This window comes from Cladophialophora psammophila (genome assembly GCF_000585535.1).
Source record: "Cladophialophora psammophila CBS 110553 chromosome Unknown aczJe-supercont1.16, whole genome shotgun sequence".
NCBI classification, from domain to species: Eukaryota; Fungi; Ascomycota; class Eurotiomycetes; order Chaetothyriales; family Herpotrichiellaceae; genus Cladophialophora; species Cladophialophora psammophila.
In genome coordinates, this window is record NW_006912937.1 from 613,562 (window position 1) to 636,077 (window position 22,516).

Sequence of the window (22,516 nt, forward strand, 5' to 3'; positions counted from 1 at the left end):
CCCATCATGTACGAGTCGAGTTTGCTTCCAATCTTGGTTCATTGAGCAGGCTTCCTCGCAATGTCTGGTGTCGAGGCGGTTTTTGGCATTGCCGCCAGCGGAGCCGGCTTGCTCTCGTTGAGTATTCAACTCTTTGAAAGCGCTGCAAAGCTGAAAAGGATCTACCATGCGGCCAGGGACGCGCCGCGAACAATTTCCAGGCTCCTATTTGGCCTCGAGACAATGGCCATGGCGTTACGGCAACTCGAACAATACCGACAGCAGAGAACTGCAAGCGATGCTCTCCTCGCCCGCTGCATTGCGGAATGCGAATTGCATACTTCCGACATACGGGAATTAATCGACAAGATGGATGACCGTCTATCAAAGGCCGCCAAGATAGGTGGCAGGTTATATGCCGCATTCAAACACCGTGATGTCAAAGAGCTGCTTGATGGGTTAGAGAAGGCGAAGAGCTCCCTCGAACTTGCATACATGATGTACCTGAGTGAAGAACAGAGACGCCGAGATCAGGCATATACTGACATGCTAGCTCTTCATGGCACTCTGATCAATGGCCTCCAGACTCCATTTTCGGCCGGAAACGACAGACTCGTGCAACAATTGACATTGCTTGGCCAATCTTCAGCGTTGTCGCCACAATACAGTTCCATGATAACTTCCCCAACACGATCAAATACTACTACAGCAATCGAACCGACGGCAGCGAGATTTCGAGAGATCGAAGCGACGAAGGGGTTAGATGTTCTAGTTATTGATCGGGCCAGAGGGGTCAAGAGAAAGAATGACAAACCACGCTTCCGGGCTACTTTTCGATTCCCTCGTTGGCTTATTGCTCGCGTATTCGATTTTGCCGTCACTCAGACTCAATGGGGCTGGTCTGTCCATTTGCAAACATTCAATGACGTTCCTTATCACTCGCCCATCTTCCATTACTGTCGTAATGGTAACCTCGAAGGAATCCGAAGGCTCATTGAAAGTGGAGAAGCGACACCACTAGATGCCATATATGACGGCTTCAGTGGGTTAGGCGGCCGGCTGACAGTCATCGAGGTAAGCACCCACGGTTAATACAGCAAAGTCACTTTTGGCGAATGAAACGAGCTATAGGTCGCTGCGGAAAGAGGACAGCTGGAACTTTGCCAGTACCTCCTCGGTCAGACGAAATGGCCAGACCACGGGACAAGGCTCAGCCGTGCTCTTGAACTTTTTAGCCTCTACAATTTCTCCAGTCCACAATCTGCAAAAATGTATCGCCTTTTCATGGGGGACCCAGACTTTGACGCAGACCTCGATAACAGTTTTCAGTATGAATGGCTGCGAAATTGTAGAGAAACCGAAAGTCTAGAGGTCATACTGCAAAATCAATTCTCGGGATTTGATTGTCGCCCATTGGAGATGAGATTTGAGCTGGCCTCGCAGCTGGTTGATACGGATGCTGCCGGTTTTCTGAGATGTGTGGGATTGCAGGCACGAGACCGGAGACTCGCTTCGTTAAAGAGTAGCAAAGGTAGGACTGTCCTCCACTGCGTGGCATCCAACTTTGAGAAACACCGAGAATGGTTCCATGTTGGACTCGGCGCCCTGGAGAATGGCGCAGATCCTTCGAGTGTTGCGGTAATAGAAGCCGGCTCCTATCTAGCGCCTGTAACTGTCTTCTACCCATACTATTATCCAGAAGGGTGGCAGGTGACACCGCTACAGGACCTTCTACTCATCCGAAAGTGGAAATGGGAATCGTGGTTTCGGTCGGCGCTGCAAAAAATTCATACTTGGGCTGAAATGATTCAGCGAGCCGGACTTGACCTGTGCGAGTACGGCACAAGGGAGACTGAGATTTGGAGGTCTCTCGGTGTACAAGGCTCCTGCAGATCAGAGGCACAAGGAGGGGAGATGATGCAACTTGTGTACGGGCCCACACCGGCAGACTGGAGCCTGAAGATTTGCGAGCCTTGGACAATTAATGTGTACAGACTGCAACCGCCCCCTGGTGCATTCAGCGATGGACCCCGGCTTCCAACTGAAATCGTCTGGTCCCCGGGGGACGGCGAAGAAGACGAGGGTCCTTGGATACATGTCGAGAGAAAGGAACGTGTCATGCAACCCGTGGATCTCAGAGATTTGGTATTCAACCAAAGAGAGCCCTTTATCGATCTCGTGGATGGTTCGCAGGATGACTCGGGCGCCATCATGCTGATGCAACATAAGGCTTCCCGCGTGGCTGATGGTCGAATAAGGTCCCACAGTCAGCCACCTCGTCTGCGTCGAAGGGAAGTGTCTCATTATAAGGTCCACTACCCACTCCGATCCAGGTGGCTGAGTTTTCATCTCTGCCCGGCTGACTCCCGCTGGAGGTCTGGCTGTGCTGAAGGGCATTTGGAGGGGCCGCGGTTACTTGAAGGCGATGTGGAGCCCCACGTCAACGTCAGGAGTTGCTTCAAGCACGGATCTCGGAGGCCAGGTTCGGTCCAACAAACCCTTGGTTGGTGTTACTTTAGCTTCCTTGCCGAGATTATCGACTGTCAGGACGGGTCCAGCTCCTCTTCTTCTCCTGGTAAGCTGGAAAGCCTGAGACACAGCTATACTCGCGATTGCCCTCGAGGTTGCAGAAATGTCGATGTTGGCCGGTTGAACGTACCACACCTCTTGAGAAACTTCCATCCCTTTCGACAGCACATATATGAAGACGAACGCGGCCTCGCATGAGCTCAAGAGGGGACCGAAGGGACCAACAAGAACACAAGCAACAATTGAGAACGCGATCGGACCCTAGACAATCTCAGCTTCACAACAATCAGCCCATGGCTCCTGGACCTCCAGCCCTTTTACAGCCATCAAGGGAGTCACTTTAGGAAGTATTCTAGACTCAACTCAACTTGAAATTGTGCTTTTGATTATGTGCTTGCTTCAAAATTTGCTTAGTGTTCTAGGCCTCTTTCTCTGAACTCGGTTTATTGGTCGAGGGACTGCACGGGCCTCTGTGATCGAGCCCGACGACGCCTCCATGGCGGAGGTCTGCCTGCATACATTTCATTCCTACCAGCCGATATACCACTTCGCCCCGGCCTGTGCATCTCTTCGGCATCCAGCTCCTCGGGTTCAAGGCCCAGAATCCTGATTTGCTGGTCTAAACATTCCTTCAGTTCACGATAGTCCCGACGGAGGCGTATGCGTTCGTTGAGTACCAGCGCTTCTCTGAGCAAACTTCCGTCGCAGTGGCTCTGACGCTCATCGAAATCGTTTCTTGTTGCTTCGAGGAGGTCTTCGAGTTCAAGGTATTCGCTCATGTTTCCGGAATACTCCTCTGCATCCCGATCATCCCGAGGATTGGGTTCTTCGGTCGTCTGAGGGCATTCGTTTTGGAACTCATTTTGGACTTCGTCTCCTGCCCCGCCGCGAATTCCTCGCAGAATAACCGGCCCCTGGTGCCTTCTTCTGACCCCCGTGTCATCCAGCTCGTACATGGGGACAAAGGACTGACTTTCCCTGAAGGAAGCCCGGTTTCTAGCGCTGCTCCTCTCGCTGTTTGTCCGGGGCAAGATTTTGCAAGACCTCGATATTCTCCCACCGGCTGTAATCCAATTTGGATGGCGAGGCTGGGACACGCTGGCTTGGACAGGACTTTGTCGCTTAGAATTGTGACGTGGTCCCGGAGTCTGCATCTCAGAACGAAACCCTAACTGATCCAGGCCTGGCCGAGATTGTCGCGGTTGTATCTCTGGTCCGTTGATAGGGTGCTGTCCATCTGAAGCTGACGGGCCCAAGCTTTCATCTACTTGCTGCGAGGGGTGCAATGGCCTCCTAAACGACCGAGTAGCCAATGTTATCAAATCTGCGGCGACAAGGGCTCCAAGGAACCAGGCGTGGACCCTGAGGTACCACAACACCATCTCCTCAAAAGTGGCTCGATGACAAGTGACATCCGACAGAACTGGCTTTCCGAAGGGGTTGAGCAGTTGAAAGGTCGACACCCGCATGGTGGTCTGCAGATGGATGACGGATCCAGTTCGCAATTCTTTGAAATATTCCGTGTCAAGAGATGGCAATCAAATCCAACCGATGACTCTCCGTCTCTCTTCTGATCCGGGCATTATGGACCATTTTTATATTGCTGAACAGCGATTTGGCGTTGGGTCATCATGGTTTGCTTTTAGATCACCAGGCCCGTTCTGTTGTTATTGTTGTCGTTGTTGTTGTCGGCGGCCGATCGCTCATCCGATTGTCCTGTCGCTATCGAAGGGGCGATATTCATATCAATCAAACGAGCATGTCACTTCTCAAGGAGTCAGAGCGATGGTTAATGATTAATGATTAATGATATATGGTACGCAATATACGATGCACTCACTAGTTGGATCAGTTCAAGGGGAAAGGGGGCAGGCAAGCTGCTACAACGGCAATCTCGGATCTATTGTTGGTAATTAAATTCTCTTTTAACACACCTGTCTCTTTTTGTTCTTTTTTGTCCCTTTTTATGCTTTTGCACTGTGTACCTTCTAGACCCCGCACAACCCACTGCTCCCGCCGTTTCCATGCACCACCCCTTCTCTCAACTCGTGCGCGCGTCTTGTTCCAAAACAGCCCCCTAGACTCGCAGCTTCTACATATCAAAGTCGCCATCCATTCTCTCGTGCATTTTCCCAGTTGACTTCATTTGGACTCCGCTCCACGGTGAGGTCGAGGTTGTGTCTGGGGCAGAACGAACAGAACTTGAACTCGCCGGCCTTGACGCACGGCAAACACAGTCCCCCAATCGCGGAGTACACGTCCCACAGCATCTCGCGGTCTGCGATATCACAGTAGCGCGGGCGGAACCTTCCGCAGGGGAGCGCCGGCTCGCCATCAGATGCGAGATCTTGGAGGGTATCTAGGCGGGTCATATCGGAGATGTACTCCTCGAATAGGGCATCGAGACTATATTCTAGCCCGCGTTCCTGCTCGTGATTCCACCCCTCGGATTTGCTGATCACCTCGCGGTGCCAGCGCTCTGTCTGGGGGACGTTTTGGCAGCGGGTGCACCACCAGGCTTCCTCGCCGTGAGGATCCGGTTGGAACACCGTCGGCAGCTTTGAAAGGAGGTCCCTCCGCAATCTGACGGCCTCTTGCTGGAAACATTCCACAAAATCGAACTGGAGCAACTCCGCAAAATCGGCATGGAGTCTCGGATGGAATTCATCTGCGAGAAATGCTCTAACCTCATCGACCGTCATTTGCCACATCATCCGTCGGGAAGCGATTGCAAAAGCCACTGGGAGATTGAGGAAGTATGCGCATTGAAGGACGAATGGTAGAGATGGAACCGGCAAATCTCCTGTGTCGTCAGCCACTTGACGACAAAGAATCGCGTCGTTGTAGAAGGGGAAGATCCCAGAAAAGTAGTCCATGAGTAAGTGTTCACACCAAACGGGGAGGGTGCCCTTGAAGAGGTACTTGTCAAGTAGCACAGCCACAGGTTTCAGGATGTAGATTGCCGCTGCTGGAACGACGCCGTCCTCGCTGGCGATGTGCAGGAATGTCACAAAATCGACAAATTTCTCAGGGAAGACGAGCGGGTTCTGGGTGGTGAACTTACCACTTTCTGGCATCCAGCGCGTACCGAACTGCGACGCAAAGAACTGCGTGGTCTTAGTCAGTGCTTCACTCGAGACGCGTATTAACACGGCCTCACCGTCGTCCCACGGCGAGGAGACCGAGAAGTAGGCATCACCATCCTTCGCGACCTCGTATAGAAGATGGTCCGGGGTTCTCACGACCTGGTCTTCTGGAAGCCACGGTTCGGAAGCTGGGGGGGCGAGGAGGGGCATGTTGGAGCGACTTGGTCAAATGTTGAGAGATTAAGAAAGGAACTCTGGCGCGCGATGGTGTGAAGAATTGCAGGCAGAATTGCAGTGAGGATTGCTGTGATGTAAGTGGTTGATGCTCATGGTCAACGCCTTGACAGCAGATTATATGGACATATATATAGCCAAGGATATCCGTGGCTCGCTATCCCCAGGGAAAGGCAGTGGTCGTAGAGAGAGAAAGTCATCATTGTCCAGAGCAACACAGTTTTGAAGGCGGAGGCATCTGCCTCGTTGAGCCATACCAGCTGCTTGAACTACCGTTTTGAAACCACAAAGAGCCCCAGCTCCACTGCAAAAGCGGGCATTGTAAACAATGCTGTCCTTGTCCAGGCACGGCGGGCGATGTCGTTGTCAGGTCTGGCGGTCAAAGGCAGTTGTGTGCAAAAAAGTCATTTCTTTGTGCTTGGGACGAATATATCGAGATTTTCTTTGTGTCCCACATACTACCTGACTCACAAAGAAAGCGTGCTTCATATTGGCTGACAGAGTGATAACTTGATGGCGGCTGAGAGAGTCCAAGAGAGTTGAGGTCTAGATTAACTTGCTGGCCAAGAAAATGTCTTGGCGGCCAAGACGCCTAGTGGGACTTTTTTCACATCTTTCCGCCGTTCGATTATTCTCTTGGCTTCTGTTCTTCTTGCCCACTGGAAGCAAACTCCCTCCTTTCTCTAGTTATTGAGCAGCGATATCGGCAGGTACATCCTCAAGCTTCTCGTTGCCCACAATTTGCCAGATGTCGCCCAAAACACAAGAGCCGCAGGTCATCTCCATCACAGATCTACATCCTGCACAGGCGAAATGGGTTTCGCTCAAGAAAGTTGATTTCATAGACCAGACGGGCACTGCTCGCACCTGGGAGGTTGCCGTTCGCAAGACAACTCCCAAGGCTGGCGTTGACGCCGTGGCCATGGGTAACATCTTCATGCATCCTTCTAAGCCGCCGAGCACCTTGCTGGTCCTCCAGTATCGGCCGCCGATTGGCAAATACACTGTTGAATGGCCCGCTGGATTGGTTGACGAGCACGAGACGCCAGAGGAAGCTGCGGTCCGAGAAATGAAGGAAGAAACCGGATACGACGGAAAGGTCTTTGACGTATCGCCTGTTTTAGCAAGTGATCCTGGAATGACAAATTCCACGATCAAGCTGGTGATGGTGGAAGTGAAGCTGAGCGGCGAAGAAGATTTTATGCCAGAACAAAGACTAGATGATGGGGAGTTGATCGAAAGGGTGATGGTGCCGTTGGACGAACTTTATGAGAGGTTGATGAAGTGGGCCAACCAGGACAACTACATGGTTGCGGCAAAGCTGTTCTACTTCGCGGCAGGTGTGAATTTTGCGAAGAAGGGAGGCTATATCTGACGGTCCCCATTGAGTGCCTTCACTCAGAGTTTGGCGTTCAAGGCACGAGTCAACGCTCACGATGCGCCAGTGACCGGGGCCACGGCGACCCAGGGTCGGAGCAACCTGTTTCAGACCACTCTTTTGTCAAACTCAGCTTCTGTCCCAGAATTGGAGATTGGGTGACCCTCCTGCCAACGGCAATAAACGTACTCACAACCACCTGGAGATATGACACAAATGCAAAGAGCATCACTCAAGAGAGGACCCGGTCACGTACATATTACACGTTATACAAAGAGGCGGCATTACCGCATGACAATAGTTTCAATCACACGAAAAAGACATAGAAATAATCTGGCGGCTAGACACTTCAATTTCGAATGAGACCCGATCGGATATTTAGAGACGCTAGAGGCGCAAGAAAAGGGGAAGAACCTAGGACTATAACTACAAACTCCCCAAACACAAACAAGATGTTAAAGAGTAGTATAATGTCCCCCTTTCCCCCGGGAAGAGAGCCGAACAAACAAGTGAGCGAGTGAATGAACCATCCATAGAGCTGCAGCAATAGACCTCCGCTTTGCCCTCTGTTTAGACCGTGGCAGTAGACGCCGAACATTGTCCAAAAGACCGATTGAATGCTTCTCCGGTGGCGCACTGTAGACAGCTCATGTGGTCTCTCCACCGGAGGTCTAGATGCACTCCCCTCATTTCAACAGCCAGGGTGCCGGCGACTCGGTGGATGGCCGTGATGCTTGTAAGACGTCTGATCGGGAATTGCCGTATGTGGTCCTCTGTCCGCAAGGGCGCCTATACGTTTGTCGGCAACCGTCACAGTGTTGTTTTGCGTAGATTGGTCACTTAATTAACCCCGCAACTCGGTCCCGCAACCTCATTAATTTGCCTTGTACAACTCGGTAGCATCGTCGGGGTCGACGCAGATCTGTGCGACTTTCGCCCCTCTTGGGTTCAAAGTGCCCCTTAGACACCAGAGGTGGCAGCGTATGCATCAGTTGTCTTCTTTTTTGCGATATTGCTCGAGTTTACAGGAAGTCCGCGTAGATTTGTACAAGGAACGGCTTCTGCCGAGTTCTTGCAAGGACAGTTGCAGAATCGAATGTTGATCGATGCCAAAGACAGACAATTGGAGTAGAATTTGCCGCAGTGCCGGCTACGCGACCGTGCTAGTCTTGATTAGGTTAGTGCAATGCTGAAACCCAACACGCAAGAAACCATTCAATTCCATTACACAAGAGCAAATATCAAACGTTGGCGGCCAGATTTCCTACAGATGCAAAGCGGCACTTCCAGGCATACCAGCTCGCTGAGGGAGATATGTAGTCTAATCTAAAGGCCGTACTTTCGCACTCCTTCTTGCACTAGGGAAGCGAGCCTCGCCCTTCTCGTCCAGGAGACTGCGCCGGACACAACGGAGCAGACTCAAGCTAACTGGGGGAGCTGCAACAACAACACTCTTGAGGCCTCCCAATAGGATGCTAAGAGGTGGCATTAAGGTTTGGAATTGATATTTCCTTGCAGCTTCTCTGACACAAGCTTTTTCGTTCCCGAACACGAACCCATTTTCAAAGATACTGACTAGCACAGGGGAGGGCGAAGTTCGGCGGGTGCCTCCCCGCCAGGTAACTATTCACCGTTCTCCGCATCAGCACCCTCGAATAGGGAGACGGGCCATCGCTGATGGTGTATCCGAAGGGATATCCGACAGCCGGCGCAAATGGATCTACATCCTCTTTCCAAAGCTGGAAGAGATTGCGTCTTGAAGCGGGGAAAAGGTCAGGAATTTGCCCGGACAGTTTCAATATATCCCCAGGCTGGGGAGTCACATAATGGTTTGAGGTGCAGTTCAACTGCTCAGCTTTCCTTTTCATGTTCGCTGACAACTGAGTAGAAATAGTATTCAAAATACTAGCTTGATTGGCACTGTCAGTTAAGTTGCCTGTTTTGTTCCCTTCCTCCAACTCGCAACTAGTTTCCCACCATCATGAAACGCTTTTGGGGCCTTCGTGGGCGCTGGCTGAACGCTGCAATATGGGCCCTGGCCATGTTTGCGGTCATGATCTTTGGGTACAACCAAGCAGTCGCCGGCGGAGTCCTCACCACTGCGTCCTTCAATAGGGAATTTCCTAAGATGGACGTGATTGATACAACAGGCGCGCAAAAGCATTACAACTCGACCATCCAAGGTAAGGGTCGACCAGGAATGATCGCGCCATCTGGTATATCTAAATAACTGATCACCCTTCCAGGCACCGTTATCGCTCTCTACACTCTGTGTGGCACATTTGGGGCTCTGGCCTGCACATTTCTAGGCGATGTTCTCGGACGTCGAGGCACGATCTTTCTGGCCACCGCGGTTCAGATGGTCGGCGCCATCCTGATGGCATCTTCATTTTCCTTTGCACAATTCATTGTTTCCCGCATCGTCGTGGGCCTCGGGACGGGCGGCATCATTGCAACTGTCTCGGTCTGGCAATCTGAGCTTTCCAAGGCGGAGAGTCGGGGCGAACATGTGTCGGCCTTTGGTATCTTCTGCGGTCTCGGGCTGCTATTGGCATTGTGGATTGACTTCGGTTTCTCCTACTACTCCGGTTCGATATCATGGCGATTCCCCTTCGCATTTGAAATCGTCCTGTCTGTCATCGTGTTGACCTTCATCTTCACTCTACCCGAGTCTCCTCGCTGGCTGATAAAGATGAACCGTGTTGAAGAGGCGCGCGAGATCATCGGTCTCCTCTACAATGTCGATCCACATGACGATGAGGTGCAGAGGGAGATTCGCGATATCCAATCTGCGCTCGAGCTTGCTGGGTCAGTTTCTCTTAAGGCGTTGTTCAAAATGGGACCTCAGAGGACGTTTCATCGAGTGGTGCTTGCAGCGTGCGTACAGATTTTCCTCCAAATGACCGGTACGTCATTCATTCCTAGGGCCTTCTGTCGGATCTCTAGAGACCTGGTTTTCCTCATCTCGTTGGCAGATTTGAGCTCACATATCCACTAGGTGTCAACGCAATCACCTACTATGCCTCCTCAATCTATGAATCCGACCTTCACTTCGATGCGACTGTATCTCGGATCCTTGCCGCCGCTTCGCAATTCGCCATCGTCTTGGGTTCATGTCTTTGTTCCTGGACGGTCGACCGCTTTGGCAGGCGCAAACTGATGCTCTTCAGTTCCAGCAGCATGGCCGTCTGTATGGCCTGCCTGACGGGTCTAGTGTCTAATCCTGACAACAGCCCGGCCCTTAAGGTGGCAGTCTTCTTCCTCTACCTCTACTACGTCGTCTACACGATTGGATTCTTGGGCATCCCATTCCTCTACGCGTCAGAAATCGCACCTGTCCATCTCCGCGCCGCGGTCTGCGGCATCTCCACCGCTGTGTCGTGGCTGTTCAACTTCCTCGTGGCAGAAGTAACGCCGGTGGCCTTCACGGACATCGGATACCAGTACTTCATCGTGTACACAGCGCTCAACGCCGCCTTTGTGCCTATCATCTTCTTTTTCTTCCCCGAGACTGCTGGCCGCAGTTTGGAGGAGCTGGACGAGATCTTCGCCGCTTCCAAGACCATTTTCGACCCCGTGCGCGTCGCCCGCAAACTGCCCCATCGCCACTTAGACGATTTCTTACGTCAGGAGGAAGAGATCGTCCAGGAGGTGATGGAGCCCAAGGGGTTGGTGAACGGCGAGGGCGAGGGCGTGGAGCATGTGGAGAATCCGGAGAAGGACGAGGCGTGATCCGGAGTTATATTCTCCGTACTACGCGTCCATACTACGTAGTATCTAGCGATGGGAATGGATGGGGAATTGCCGGGGGTGGAGGTTTGGGGAGGGAGAAATTGTTGGGGAAGTTGGGCCCCGGAGAATGAAGACCCTAAATGGCGAGGTTACTACTTATGCACGGAGACTCGCGAGTATGTAAGCCTCGTTAGGAAATTGCCATGCGCCGATTGAGCCGGAGCTTGACATACCAACGATGTCAGTAAGAGGCTGCACTGAACCTCACCGAGGACTCCCTAGGCAGCACACTGAGGTACAACGAAGGCTCGAACGAGACTCCAAGTGATCGACCGACCGTACCTGTTACCATGTACAGGGAACAGTTGTCGTTAGCACATGGTCGCGCTAAGCCTAATTGGGCTAATTTTGTGACCTCTTTAACTGAGATATTAAATCGGAAAGATACTAGAAACTGACCGTTTCTAATATGCCGCCTCCCTAGTAGATACCTGTATATAAGTCTGATTCCAGACCGATTCCATATTGATTTTAACCAGGACTCAAGCCGATTCGAACGGAGCTATATATATAATCTATATGGATTGAAAAAGTATTAGAAATATAAAAAAACCATAGTCGTAATACCTACTATGTCTCTAAATCTTGAGATTCTCATCGGTTTAATGTAGGCGAGATCTTTTTATAACCGGGTCTGGTGCTTAAATCGCTGATCAGGCTGACTCGATTCGAACCAGTTCGAACCGATCTCACACCTATAGGGAAGGCGACACAGTACCATATAGTAGTACTTACTATTATGTAGTAACTATCCAGAGATAGAATCAACGTTTTGCAAATGGGCTGTACTCTTTATATGTACAGTACTAAATTGGCATGTAGTACATAGTGCTATTATACTTACAGCGCTGAATACTACTAGTAGCTGCGCTCCTCTTCTAAAACCCAAACGTCCAGTAGCGGCCGTCTTCCCTTGGGCGCGATATTGAAAGGGTCCTCCACCTCCACGTCCCACTCAGTCATGTCGGCGTTTAACTGCAACCTGAGCTTCCCGAAGATGTTGCTAACCGCCAGATACAGCTCAGCCTTGGCCAAATTCTGGCCGATGCAATTCCGCGGGCCCAGCGAGAATGGTGTGAGTGCGGATTCCATGTCCCTTATCCGCAAAGCATTGCCGTTCTCCTCTAGCCACCGTTCGGGCAGAAATTCGTCAGGGCGGTGGAAGAGCTCGGCGTCACGGTGATGAACGTAATTTTGCATGCCGACTAGTGTGCCCGGAGGCAAGACGTGGTCTCCGATGTTCACTGGACGGTCCAAGATCCGCGGAAGCGTCGACATGATGGTTGGATAGAGACGGAAAGTCTCTTTAAGGACAGCATTCAGATATGGGAGGTTCTTGACCTCATTTAGGCTCGTCCCGGCGACGGTCCGTAGCTCTTGCCGCAGGCGTTCTTGCCTTCCCATGTCCTTAGACATGGCGTACAGAAGGTAGGTTAGTGTCGACGAGGTTGTGCCACTGCCAGCGAACGTAATGCCCATTAATTCCTCCACCAACTCCAGCTGCGTGAGTCTCCGACCGAGGTAAGGGTCCTCGTTCACGAGCATAGGCGTAGCCATGAATTTCTGGGTCTTGTCCAAGGGCAGCTCGTGCTGCTGGAATTCTTTCAGTAAGTTCTGTGTCACATCTTGCCAAAGGTCCCATTGCTTGAATGATCGCCCGATTGGTCCGGGGAGCATTCTGCCAACCGCCCTACTCAGAAACGGTAGTGCTGCTGCGGTTCGGATTGCTACAGCAGTGGAGTCCATGGCCTCGAGAAGAGTCGCGGCATCGTGGCTCGGTACATCTCCATGATGGCGATTGAACGCGCAGGCTAAAATGACCTCCAAGCTGAACAGACCATTTAAGGCGAAAGCATTCACTGGTTTTTCCAGGATGGGCTCTTTGCCTGTCTGGCTCAATCGTCGCACCAGGATTTTGGCCTTGTCGACGATCAGCGCCTCGTTGTCAAAAACCGCTTGCTGAGAGTAAGATTGGTTCTGGAGCTTGCGTCGGCCCGAGTGGGCGTCTTTGTTCAGCATCGTAAATATATTGTCGTGGCCCGTGAGGCTGGTGTCGCGATAGAAAAAGTCTGTTTTGGAGCTTGCCTTGTGGCTATAAATCTCCCGGTATGCCCTCCAGTCAGAGACCGAAATTTCGTTCGGTCCAACGCGAACGACGGGACCATACTGGTTATGGAGCTCTCGCAACGACTGCAGATTTGCTCCAAGTCAGCAAGGTTGCACATTACTATGTACTAGTAGCTACATGTCTAAGCCCTCACCTGGGCTCTGTGAAGCCCTGCTGAAGCCGGCACAAGATAGTTCGCCGACACTTTGGCTACCCACGGACCTGGAATCCGCGCCAACGGATGTAAGAATATGTTGTAGAGAGCCTGCAGTCACCATGATTAGCAAGTTTGTTCTTGACCGTACATAACTCGTGATATTACTACCTGAAAAATGTAACTGGCTACCATTAAGGCCATAAGGGCGCCTGCCAGATATTGAAACTTTCCTTCTTGGAATTCATGGTTCGATATGAGCCTCGAAGGCATCTCCACGATTCTCGAAGCTAGAGGAGACATGGTGAGGGTCAACCAGGCGAAAACCGTATCTGGCCAGAAGGAGTAGCTGATCTCTCCGAACCTTTTAAGCGAGTTGGTGTACTGGGCAAGAGCTGAGATGCGAGGAAGAGTCGTGGCATGAGACGACGGTCCGAAGCTCATTTCATTAGGAAGCCCAGAGCTGTGACCGATTACTCCATCGGCACAAAGAGGACTTCGGCAAGTACACCTTAGAAAAGGATCGTTTCTATATTAGTACTGTGACTGCACACACTGACCACGGCCATGCCTGTCACAGAGATTTTCCTACTTCGGTAGTATTGAGGAGGTATTGGAGCACTCCCTTCCAGAATTCCTCATCCCGCCCCAGACGCCATTTACCCACTTCCCCAGCCTAATCCCCGGACTCGGATGTTGATGATGCATCCTCATCCCAGAGGCTCGGATTGTATCCCTGTGAGTTGCTCTCCCTACAGAGGTGCAGCACATCCAGAACTCTATATCTCCGTGGCCCGTGGGTTTTGGACGAAATGTCTGAATATTGATTGATTCCAGAGAGGAAATCGGAATCTAGTCGCAATCACGGTTGTGGGTGAAAAATTGCCGAAGGAGCAGTCATGTGACCGTCTAACCTTTCCGCCTGGGTCACTTCCCAAAAGGTCACAACCCCATGGATGCGGTTCTCCTGTTAAACGGTCCGAGGCAACCCCTTGTCAAGTGCAAGTTTAGAACCAAACAATACCATTGGCGAAGGGAGAGATAATTCAATAGTTTCACTACAATAACATCTAGGGAGCCTTAGCCTTATTCGATTCTATACGCTGATGCAAGACTGTCCACTCCGGTGCCTTCACTAACTGTACCCTTAACAACCTCGTAGACAGGCAACTCCGACAGTCTGCTGACAATGTGATGCAAAGTCGGCAGAGCCTTCCAGTCGTGAGCATTGGTGCTGATGTTGCACTTCGACGTCTGCAGGAAGCTCTTGATTTCCTTTGCTGACGGAGTCGGCACGCAGATGGGATACTCCGCATCCGCGAAGCCAGGGTTGCCCGTGGAAGGAACGTACTTGTAAGTGAACACTTGGTCTTCGGAAGTAGGAGGGCAAGCTTCGCATGCCACAAGATCGTTAAGTTCGAGTTTCAGGAAACCTGCGCCTCGCCAGCTTGCTTGCATCGAGTACGTTGATGCGGTGTGCTCAACGGCGATGTCGGCAAATAATTTGGGGAAGCCGACTTCTTCTCTTCCGCTCAGGATGGGATCGGTGAGATCTTCCCACATGACAGCCAGATAATTTCCAACGACCGTTTCGCCGTCTTTCTTCTTGTACTGGATGCCGTGCATGTAGAAGCCGAAGTAATTGTAACCTCTGCCACCAAGCCAGTCCATGTTATCGAGGGTGGTTTGGATATATGATGCCTCCGCAATCGTATCACCTGACAAAAAAGTGTACGCCGTCGTAGGGAGAAAATTCTGCAGGAGGGTTCGGGAAGTCTTGAATCTAATCGATCGCGTGATGAAGTTCGAGTGGCTCGTCTCTCGGATGTGGCCTTGAGCGTCTTGTCGAGGTCCGGGATAAGGGCCAAAGGAGATCGGCATTCGCCAGTAGACCTTCGCTTGCTCCTTGAACTGATATTTGCGAAGTTCGTTCAGTGAATGGTGATACTCGTCGTGCCCGCAGTTGTAGTCGAAGAACTTCATAACTTTGGCGATATTGTTTTTCTGACCTGGCTCGATGTTTTTTCCTGATTGTCGAGTCACCTCCTGAACAAATTCCGCTCTCTCTTTGCGGCAGCGTTGATAAAGCTTCAGTCGCGCAGGAACCTCCGAGGGGTCCGTACCCCGAGGAAGGAGCGTTCCCAGAGAGACGCCGTCCTCCATGGCTTGAGCACCGCCTTGACCCTGATGTGGGAGGAAGGGATGAGCAGCGTCGCCCACCAAGCAGAATCTCTCCGCATACCATTTTTCGATGGGGCCCATATCCATCAGTCTCCATACTTTTAAGGTCGACTCGTCTACCATGCCCAGCAGGCGTAACGCACGAGGATCAAATCCTTCATAGGTTTTGATTAGATCCTCCCGATTGCCTTGCCCGTTCCATGTATCGTCCAACCCAACAGTCCCTTGGTCTGGGTGGATACAAACAAAGTTCAGAATCGAATCATTTCTTGTCGGATACATGACTATTCGTCTAGCTACAGGTCAAACAAGCTTGGTAGTTTTCGATCCTCGAGTGCTCACCTGTCAACATCAAACCAGAAGACAAGCTCGCCCGTCTTCTCTACCACGTCCACAAGCTCTGGAATCGCAAGAGCGTCTGCCTTTTTAATCATAAAACGATATGCTAGATGTCCGGAAGGGTTAGGTCTTTGGTCAGTGAGCTTGGAGCGGCACCTGGACTTTTCAAGGACTTGTTAGCACAAGCTGTAGCCAGTGCCGCGATCTGAAAGCTTACATGGATTCCATCTGCAGCGACCACCAAGTCACCCTGCGTGTTCGACCCGTCTTTGAGAGTGATAGTGCCGTTATTGATGTCCACGTCAACTACTTCCGAGGCAGTTTTCAGCTCTACAGGAGGGCCTAGGCCCTTGGATGACGTTGCCGTATCTTTCAGTTGAGTGTGAAGGTCAACTCTATGTGCCAGAAGATATTTCTGCGTCGGTTTGAGTGGGGTTTATCTATAGCAGTAGAAATGAACATACGTGTTGCCAGCCCCTGCTGCGTTGGGCGAAGTCGTTCACCCTGACATAATCTCCTGTCTTCGAATACTCCGTAAACTGGCATTGTGATTAGCAAGAAAGGATCTTCGGGGCTATTTCTAGAATTCAGGGGAACTCCTTACCCATTTGAACTCTACAGCCCCTGCGGCTGTAGCATCAATTCCAAGGTGAAGCAGGATGCCATTGGCGTTTGGTGGAACATTGATGGCAGCTCCGAATTCACTTGCGAGACGAGATTTCTCAAAGACCTGTGTGCACTCGATCAGGTAGGAAATAGATCAAGGATATGAACGACTTACGGTCACATTATGTCCCGCTCTGCGGAGAGCAATGGCCGTTGTGAGACCGCCCAATCCAGCTCCAATGACCAACACATTCAATGCACGTGTCTTCGCAGCCAGGGCATTTGTGTCAAAAGAGCTTGGTACGTATTCTCTCATTGTTGACATTGGTGACTAGCGTGAGTTATTGGGGGACAAATGTTTTTGAATTAGGGCATTCTGGTATTTCAGATAAAACGCTGGCTGGAACTGTGTTTTTGAAGCAGGACGCGATGCGAGCGTGCGGACAACAATATGCCATGGAGACCAGCCCAATTCTCTATGTGATCATCTGATCCTCCGAGATCTGCATGTCACTTCACCTGACTCCTAGATGTTTATTTCGTATTCAGGTTGGAACATGTCCATGTCCATGTGTTTCCAAGCGACATGCATTCACCCCCATCTCGGTTTCCCATTCGGAAGAGTGGGTCTTGCCCTACCCTCCCCACTTGGTTAGTCCAATGAGCAGTGTTTCCGGCCATAGACAGCAGTATCCACCTTCTTTTTACCCCGTCCGGAACTTGGATGTATCCGACTCCATCTTTGAGGGATGCCGGAAGTGACATGGGTAATCAAGTGGACCCCCAAATCTCATCCGGAAGTTGTACATTTTCTCGGCCCACTTCGATGCGTTATTCCACGCCCCTCCTCCCGCCCCAAGTTGTGGATAGCGGGCTCCTCATGGGGGAGGAGACTTCTTCCTGCGGAGGTATAATTGGAATCTAGGATTACTCCCACGAATTGCCCGGAAGTTGGAGACCTTTCGGGGTTCTGAGGCTGGACACTGGAAGGTGAGACATCAACTCTACTAGTACCTATATTGAGATCTGAGAGTTCTCATCTAGAATCGTTGGGCCGGTCGTTGCAATCATTGGAGTCTCGAGCCGGTTGGTTTTGAGCATTATCTGCCACCGGATGGGCGCCTGCTCTATTCCTGACAATGGTCGCCACCATCCTCATTGGCGCTATCCTATGCGCTGCTGTTAGCATAACATATGTCCTCTACCAGGTATGTGCGAGAACGCGGATTTGACTCCCTTCCGGTGCCTTGGGGATGTCTAATCGAAATAGATTACCTATAACCTCTTCTTTTCTCCCCTGCGGAATGTTCCAGGGCCTCTGATAGCCCGCGTAACTCCCAGATGGCTGATGCTCATCGACATGGCCGGGCGCCGGACATCTTGGATCCACAATTTGCACAGTCGCCATGGACCCACGGTACGGATAGCGCCAAACGAGTTGTCCTTTGCCAACATGGAAATGGTCAAAGTCATCTACGGCCAACAGACGACTTTTCCTAAAGCTCCCATTTACGATACGATGAGTCTCCCACCCTTCGGGATCTTCAGCATGCGGGACAGACAAGACCACAGCCACAGGCGAAGGCTGCTCAGCCATGCATTTGCACAGTCTTCTCTGTACGAGTCTGAGCCTCTCATCCGAGCACATGTCGAAGAGCTCACTCAGCGCGTACAGAGTGGGCTTTGCAGACCGATGGACATGATGTTGCTTTTTAGGCTGGTAGCGTTCGACATTGTCGGTAAGTCAAGTTCTCGAAAACTGACTTCTTTGGGTGAATAGTTGACCAAAGCCTGAATGCTAGGTGAGCTATTCCTTGGTCAGTCTTTCAATGGACTCAAAGCCGGCACACCGCCACAATTCCTCCATGACATAGACCAGCATTTTATCCTCTGCGGCATAGAGGGAAACTTCCCCTTGATCTACGCCATGCTTTTACGTATTCCAATCCCCGCGCTTCAACGCTTTTTGAAGGCGAGGCAGAGGCTCATTGCAGTAAGAGGATGCTTTCTCGCCTCAATCGCAAATGTCGACTGACGAACGGTCAGTACGGAAAGGAAACTTTCGAGAACTATATTTCAGAGAACGGCCGAATGTCAGGCAGAAAAGACCTTCTCACCAAAGTTGTGTCCCTTAAATCTGACACCGGCGAGGCGCCTCTCACAGACCTGGAAATCTATACAGAAGTCAGCAATCTCATCTTGGCTGGTACCGGTAAGATGGCATTTCCCGTAGCGGTTCCTCTCGGATCAAAATGCTAAGCCATGCCCTTCTCTAGACACGACGAGCATGACTCTCACCTACATGTTCTGGCAACTCGCAAAGAACCCAAAGTGGCAGCAAATGCTCAGGCAAGAGGTGGGCGAGAAAGTTCCAACGAGTAGTGGAACTGTGCCGGGTTTCAGTGAGTTGGCGCAGCTCCCGATCCTCGATGCGGTCGTGAAGGAAGCTCTCCGTCTTCACCCAGCCGCCCCGGCTAGCCTTCCACGCGAAACACCACAAGGAGGGAAAATCTTGAACGGATCTCACATTCCGGAGGGCGTAAGTGCATCTATCAGCCAGCTTCTGTCTCTGATAGCGGAAGGGGTGCAATACCGACTAGACATGCCTAGACAATTGTTTCGATGCAATGTTACACTACGCAGCGTGACGCAGCGACGTTTCCCGACCCCAACGCCTTCCGGCCAGAGCGATGGATGGCTCCTGAGTCAGAAGCCATGAAGGAGATGATGATGCCCTTCTCCAAAGGATCACGAGCCTGCTTGGGCAAGAACTTGGCTATGATGGAACTGAAATTGATCACGGCTTCCCTGATCAACAAATTTTCGGTCTGGTTGGGCCCGAATTGCACGGACGAGAGTATGGTGATGACTGATCATTTCCTGGTGCTTCCAAAGGGGGGCAAGTGTGAGATGATATTCTCGCGGGTTGAGGAAAGTTGATCAGGGCATCCACAGAGCACATGGATTGAGTCCCTGGTATGAATCTTATCACTAACCAAAATGAGAGGCAATTTGATATGGTACACGGTTTGCTATGTAGCAGAGTGGATTGTTCAGGGCGAATTCAGAGCCTTACAGGTCATCAATCGCTTCCATCAACCAGGAACGAAGAGGGAAACAACAAGCTTATGTGATAGTATTTATGCGTGGCAGAAGAAATCGTGCATAGGCCGATTCGCGTGTGCAGTCGACCCTTTCTTCTGTTGAGTATGATTATAGCTTGTGCTCAAATCACTCTTCATCGGCCATCAACTCGTACAGTGCGTGGCCCAAGTTCCTGGAAACCGATACATTTAGATCAAAAAGTATCTGGGCACCCTGTGCCACGCACGCATTTCGCTGAAGCCGACCATGGCCCGGCAGGAGATTTCCATACCAGAGAACGAGCGTGGCGAAATATGCACAGAACGGAAGATGTGGTGGCTCAGGAATCAATCTTCGAGGCTTCGGCAAGTGAGCAGAAGATCCCAAACCGGTCAAATTCAATTTTTCGCCAGCACTTCTCGCACAGACAACATTTTTGAGGAGACTCTCGGCATGCCATCTAGCAATATCAAAGTGTCGACTCTTCAGCCATCTCTCGATGGAGTCGAAGACCTTGGCATTCGAGGGCATTCGGCCGGATTTGGCCACTAAGCAAGCAAGGCGTCGTAACAGTGCCAAGTTAGAATGAAGGTTGATGTGGACCATATGGTATAAGAGCATAGTCCCTGCATCTTCCTCGTCAGATCGATGAGCCTCAATCCAGCGGCCCAAGGCGACTTCGACGAATTCGGTCTTCCAGAGAGGAGGTCTTCGCCAGCCAAAAGGTCCATGGGGACTAGAAAACCAGGCAAGAGAGGAAACGGCCGCTAAAGAGGCCAGGCCATCCCCTTGGCCCGTATACTTGCCCGATAACGTCATCAAGGCCGATAGGTCATCAAGTCCATGCTTTTCAGCTGTGTTGGGACTTCCTCTAGGGTCCAGATAGCCGTCCTTTAGTGCTGTGAGAGTTGGAGGTCGCTGGAGTAAGAGCACTCTATAGCACTCGAGAACATGCAACGCCTCCAGAAGACTGCATATGTCAGATATGGAGTGCTGGTCAGCCAACGAGACGAGGGGTACTTACGAGGTCATAGACAAACGTTCGGCCTCAGAAATTGCGTCCCCAGATAGCAAACATCGGCATTTATGGACGGACTACCAATTCGATCAATGAGGTGGTCTGATCGAGATGATATTTAAACGTACCTGAAGCAAGAATCCATGGAAAGCTTCCACAAACTCGTAGCTTCTTCCATCTCCACTACAAACCCCATAGATTTCTATTAGGATAAACTGCCATGCGTGAGACACGGGAAGAGAAATGGTGATGCGCTTTTACCTACAGTTTTTGCTCGGTTCAGGCACGAGTTGAAGTCTATAAGAGACAATGAAGCCGTCTGGTGAAATGTCAGTCGTGTTCTGTGTATTCTAGATTGGAGGAGACATGCCTTTGCCAAAGCCATCTTTCTTGCATCGTTGTACAGCACGGAAGCAACTTTCTGGCTACCCTCTACGTCGCAAAAAAGTCCGCCCACTGCAGCCATGGCCGCAACGAGCTCTTCTTCAACGCCGTCCGGAGCCTCGAAAGGTAATAAGATCTTGAATGTTGAAGCCATGTGTACTTTCGCAAGATTGAGGAAAACATTCAGCACGTCTCTATCATATACTTGAAAACGGGGCGGACTCGAGTACCACATATGATTCGACTCGTTCGTAAGGGGCGACGCTGAGCGTGACGTCCGCTGGAAGTGCTCTCGCATCATGGAGATTGCGTTCTGCATGGTCCCGGATACCCCAGTGGACGGCAATATATACGAAACAACATCATCAAGGTTATGAAGCCAGCTTTCGTAGTCCTGTAAGAATGAGTACGATACGCATTCAAAAGTAATGTACGTACTCACCAGTCCCGGAAGTTGCGAGAAGAGCTCCATCATATCGTTGTCTGGTCCAATCTCGTCGAAAATAGAGAAATCCCCATTTTCTTGGACACCTTGCTGCCGCGACGGAGGCACAAGTAGCGCATCTTCCGGTTCAGGTTGGAGGGAAAGCTCATTTGCCCATAGTCCAATTGTATCTGGTGGCTTCGATAGGACAACCGGTGAGTCTGGAACTCCTTGGGATGCTGAACTTAGGCTGGAGACGTCTTGGGCGGTCCCATGACTGACATCTGGTGTTGCCGATGTAGGGATGGTTGAGTTCGGATTTCTGTTGGCCTGAGAATCACTGACGGTGGCTTCTTGCCCCGAGGACGGCGACATATGCATGTCAATAGCCGCAATGCCGCTACTGGGAAGCGTGACTTGTTGGAAAGGGAGTTGACCGCGTGGTCGTGTGGTGCTAGGTTCTGTGCAAGGGAACGATCGTTTCCGGCAAGAGTCGCAGGGACGGTGATTGTCGCATTTGAGCTTGCGTTGTCGACATTGATCGCAAGCAAGCCTCGACCGAGGCTGTCGCAAAACAGGAGCAGTATCCTCTTGGTCCTGGAAAGTTTGGAGACGTTGAGGGCATGTTCTCATGTGCTTATCTAGGACATCACGCCGAGACATCCTGCGTTGGCATTGCGTACACTGAAACGGCTTCTCGCTTGTGTCTGGAAGCATTGTTAGTTGCTCCCCGCGCGAGTACCGTGCGACTTGCGAGTCCTGAGATGCCGCAAAAGATGTTCATTGCGTGCAAAGGAGCGACCACAGACTCCACATTGATACTATCCCAAGTCAGTGATGGGTTTCATTTAGACGCCTGCGTTCGCTTTCCGCATTCCTCCGCCGCCGCCGGGTATGTAATTCGAGTTGACTTGCCAGCGGGCGGCCACGAATGCGTTCAAAGTGTTACAAGACTTACTGGTTCTCTGATGCGTCTAGGATTCGCCTGTGACGACGGCATTGCGCGACAGTCTAGGATGTCGGAATACCCATATAAACAAAAACAATACCATCCGGAGGATGAAGCGGCAGCTGGGGAGGGCGGAGCTTGGGAAGCTACGGATGGTGTGGAGGAGTTACGGAGGATGTCTGGGAACAAACATCTTTTGAAGGCTGCTGACTCGGCCAAGTACTGCGCAAAAAAGATGAGCCCACCAGCCGAGGTGGGCTCGTTAGTTAAAG

General features: G+C 51.3%; 9 protein-coding genes across 9 annotated transcripts; 4 read left to right on the top strand and 5 right to left on the bottom strand.

The window, feature by feature from the left end:
* Positions 1-60: 60 nt before the first annotated feature.
* On the top strand, positions 61-1,071 carry A1O5_09496 (uncharacterized protein; the record flags this gene model as incomplete). Its single annotated transcript, XM_007750075.1, has 1 exon — positions 61-1,071. The coding sequence occupies one exon, from the start codon at positions 61-63 to the stop codon at positions 1,069-1,071; it is 1,011 nt and encodes a 336-aa protein (XP_007748265.1).
* Positions 1,072-2,951: 1,880 nt separating this feature from the next.
* On the bottom strand, positions 2,952-3,464 carry A1O5_09497 (uncharacterized protein; the record flags this gene model as incomplete). The annotated part of the gene is made up of 1 exon (XM_007750076.1): positions 2,952-3,464. One exon carries the CDS (start codon positions 3,462-3,464, stop codon positions 2,952-2,954), a length of 513 nt encoding a protein of 170 aa, XP_007748266.1.
* A 1,143-nt stretch (positions 3,465-4,607) lies between these two features.
* Positions 4,608-5,804, bottom strand: A1O5_09498 (uncharacterized protein; the record flags this gene model as incomplete). Its single annotated transcript, XM_007750077.1, has 1 exon — positions 4,608-5,804. One exon carries the CDS (start codon positions 5,802-5,804, stop codon positions 4,608-4,610), a length of 1,197 nt encoding a protein of 398 aa, XP_007748267.1.
* Positions 5,805-6,576: 772 nt separating this feature from the next.
* A1O5_09499 (uncharacterized protein) lies at positions 6,577-7,203 on the top strand (the record flags this gene model as incomplete). Its single annotated transcript, XM_007750078.1, has 1 exon — positions 6,577-7,203. The coding sequence occupies one exon, from the start codon at positions 6,577-6,579 to the stop codon at positions 7,201-7,203; it is 627 nt and encodes a 208-aa protein (XP_007748268.1).
* A 1,984-nt stretch (positions 7,204-9,187) lies between these two features.
* A1O5_09500 (uncharacterized protein) lies at positions 9,188-10,938 on the top strand (the record flags this gene model as incomplete). Its single annotated transcript, XM_007750079.1, has 3 exons — positions 9,188-9,389; positions 9,453-10,112; positions 10,205-10,938. 3 exons carry the CDS (start codon positions 9,188-9,190, stop codon positions 10,936-10,938), a joined length of 1,596 nt encoding a protein of 531 aa, XP_007748269.1.
* A 918-nt stretch (positions 10,939-11,856) lies between these two features.
* Positions 11,857-13,562, bottom strand: A1O5_09501 (uncharacterized protein; the record flags this gene model as incomplete). Its single annotated transcript, XM_007750080.1, has 3 exons — positions 11,857-13,188; positions 13,260-13,370; positions 13,431-13,562. 3 exons carry the CDS (start codon positions 13,560-13,562, stop codon positions 11,857-11,859), a joined length of 1,575 nt encoding a protein of 524 aa, XP_007748270.1.
* A 783-nt stretch (positions 13,563-14,345) lies between these two features.
* Positions 14,346-16,701, bottom strand: A1O5_09502 (uncharacterized protein; the record flags this gene model as incomplete). Its single annotated transcript, XM_007750081.1, has 6 exons — positions 14,346-15,732; positions 15,783-15,940; positions 15,997-16,194; positions 16,244-16,318; positions 16,384-16,509; positions 16,561-16,701. The coding sequence occupies 6 exons, from the start codon at positions 16,699-16,701 to the stop codon at positions 14,346-14,348; spliced, it is 2,085 nt and encodes a 694-aa protein (XP_007748271.1).
* Positions 16,702-17,524: 823 nt separating this feature from the next.
* On the top strand, positions 17,525-19,325 carry A1O5_09503 (uncharacterized protein; the record flags this gene model as incomplete). The annotated part of the gene is made up of 6 exons (XM_007750082.1): positions 17,525-17,593; positions 17,656-18,124; positions 18,188-18,378; positions 18,432-18,597; positions 18,662-18,924; positions 18,996-19,325. 6 exons carry the CDS (start codon positions 17,525-17,527, stop codon positions 19,323-19,325), a joined length of 1,488 nt encoding a protein of 495 aa, XP_007748272.1.
* Positions 19,326-19,616: 291 nt separating this feature from the next.
* Positions 19,617-21,670, bottom strand: A1O5_09504 (uncharacterized protein; the record flags this gene model as incomplete). The annotated part of the gene is made up of 5 exons (XM_007750083.1): positions 19,617-20,439; positions 20,494-20,564; positions 20,616-20,702; positions 20,753-21,265; positions 21,314-21,670. The coding sequence occupies 5 exons, from the start codon at positions 21,668-21,670 to the stop codon at positions 19,617-19,619; spliced, it is 1,851 nt and encodes a 616-aa protein (XP_007748273.1).
* Positions 21,671-22,516: the final 846 nt, after the last annotated feature.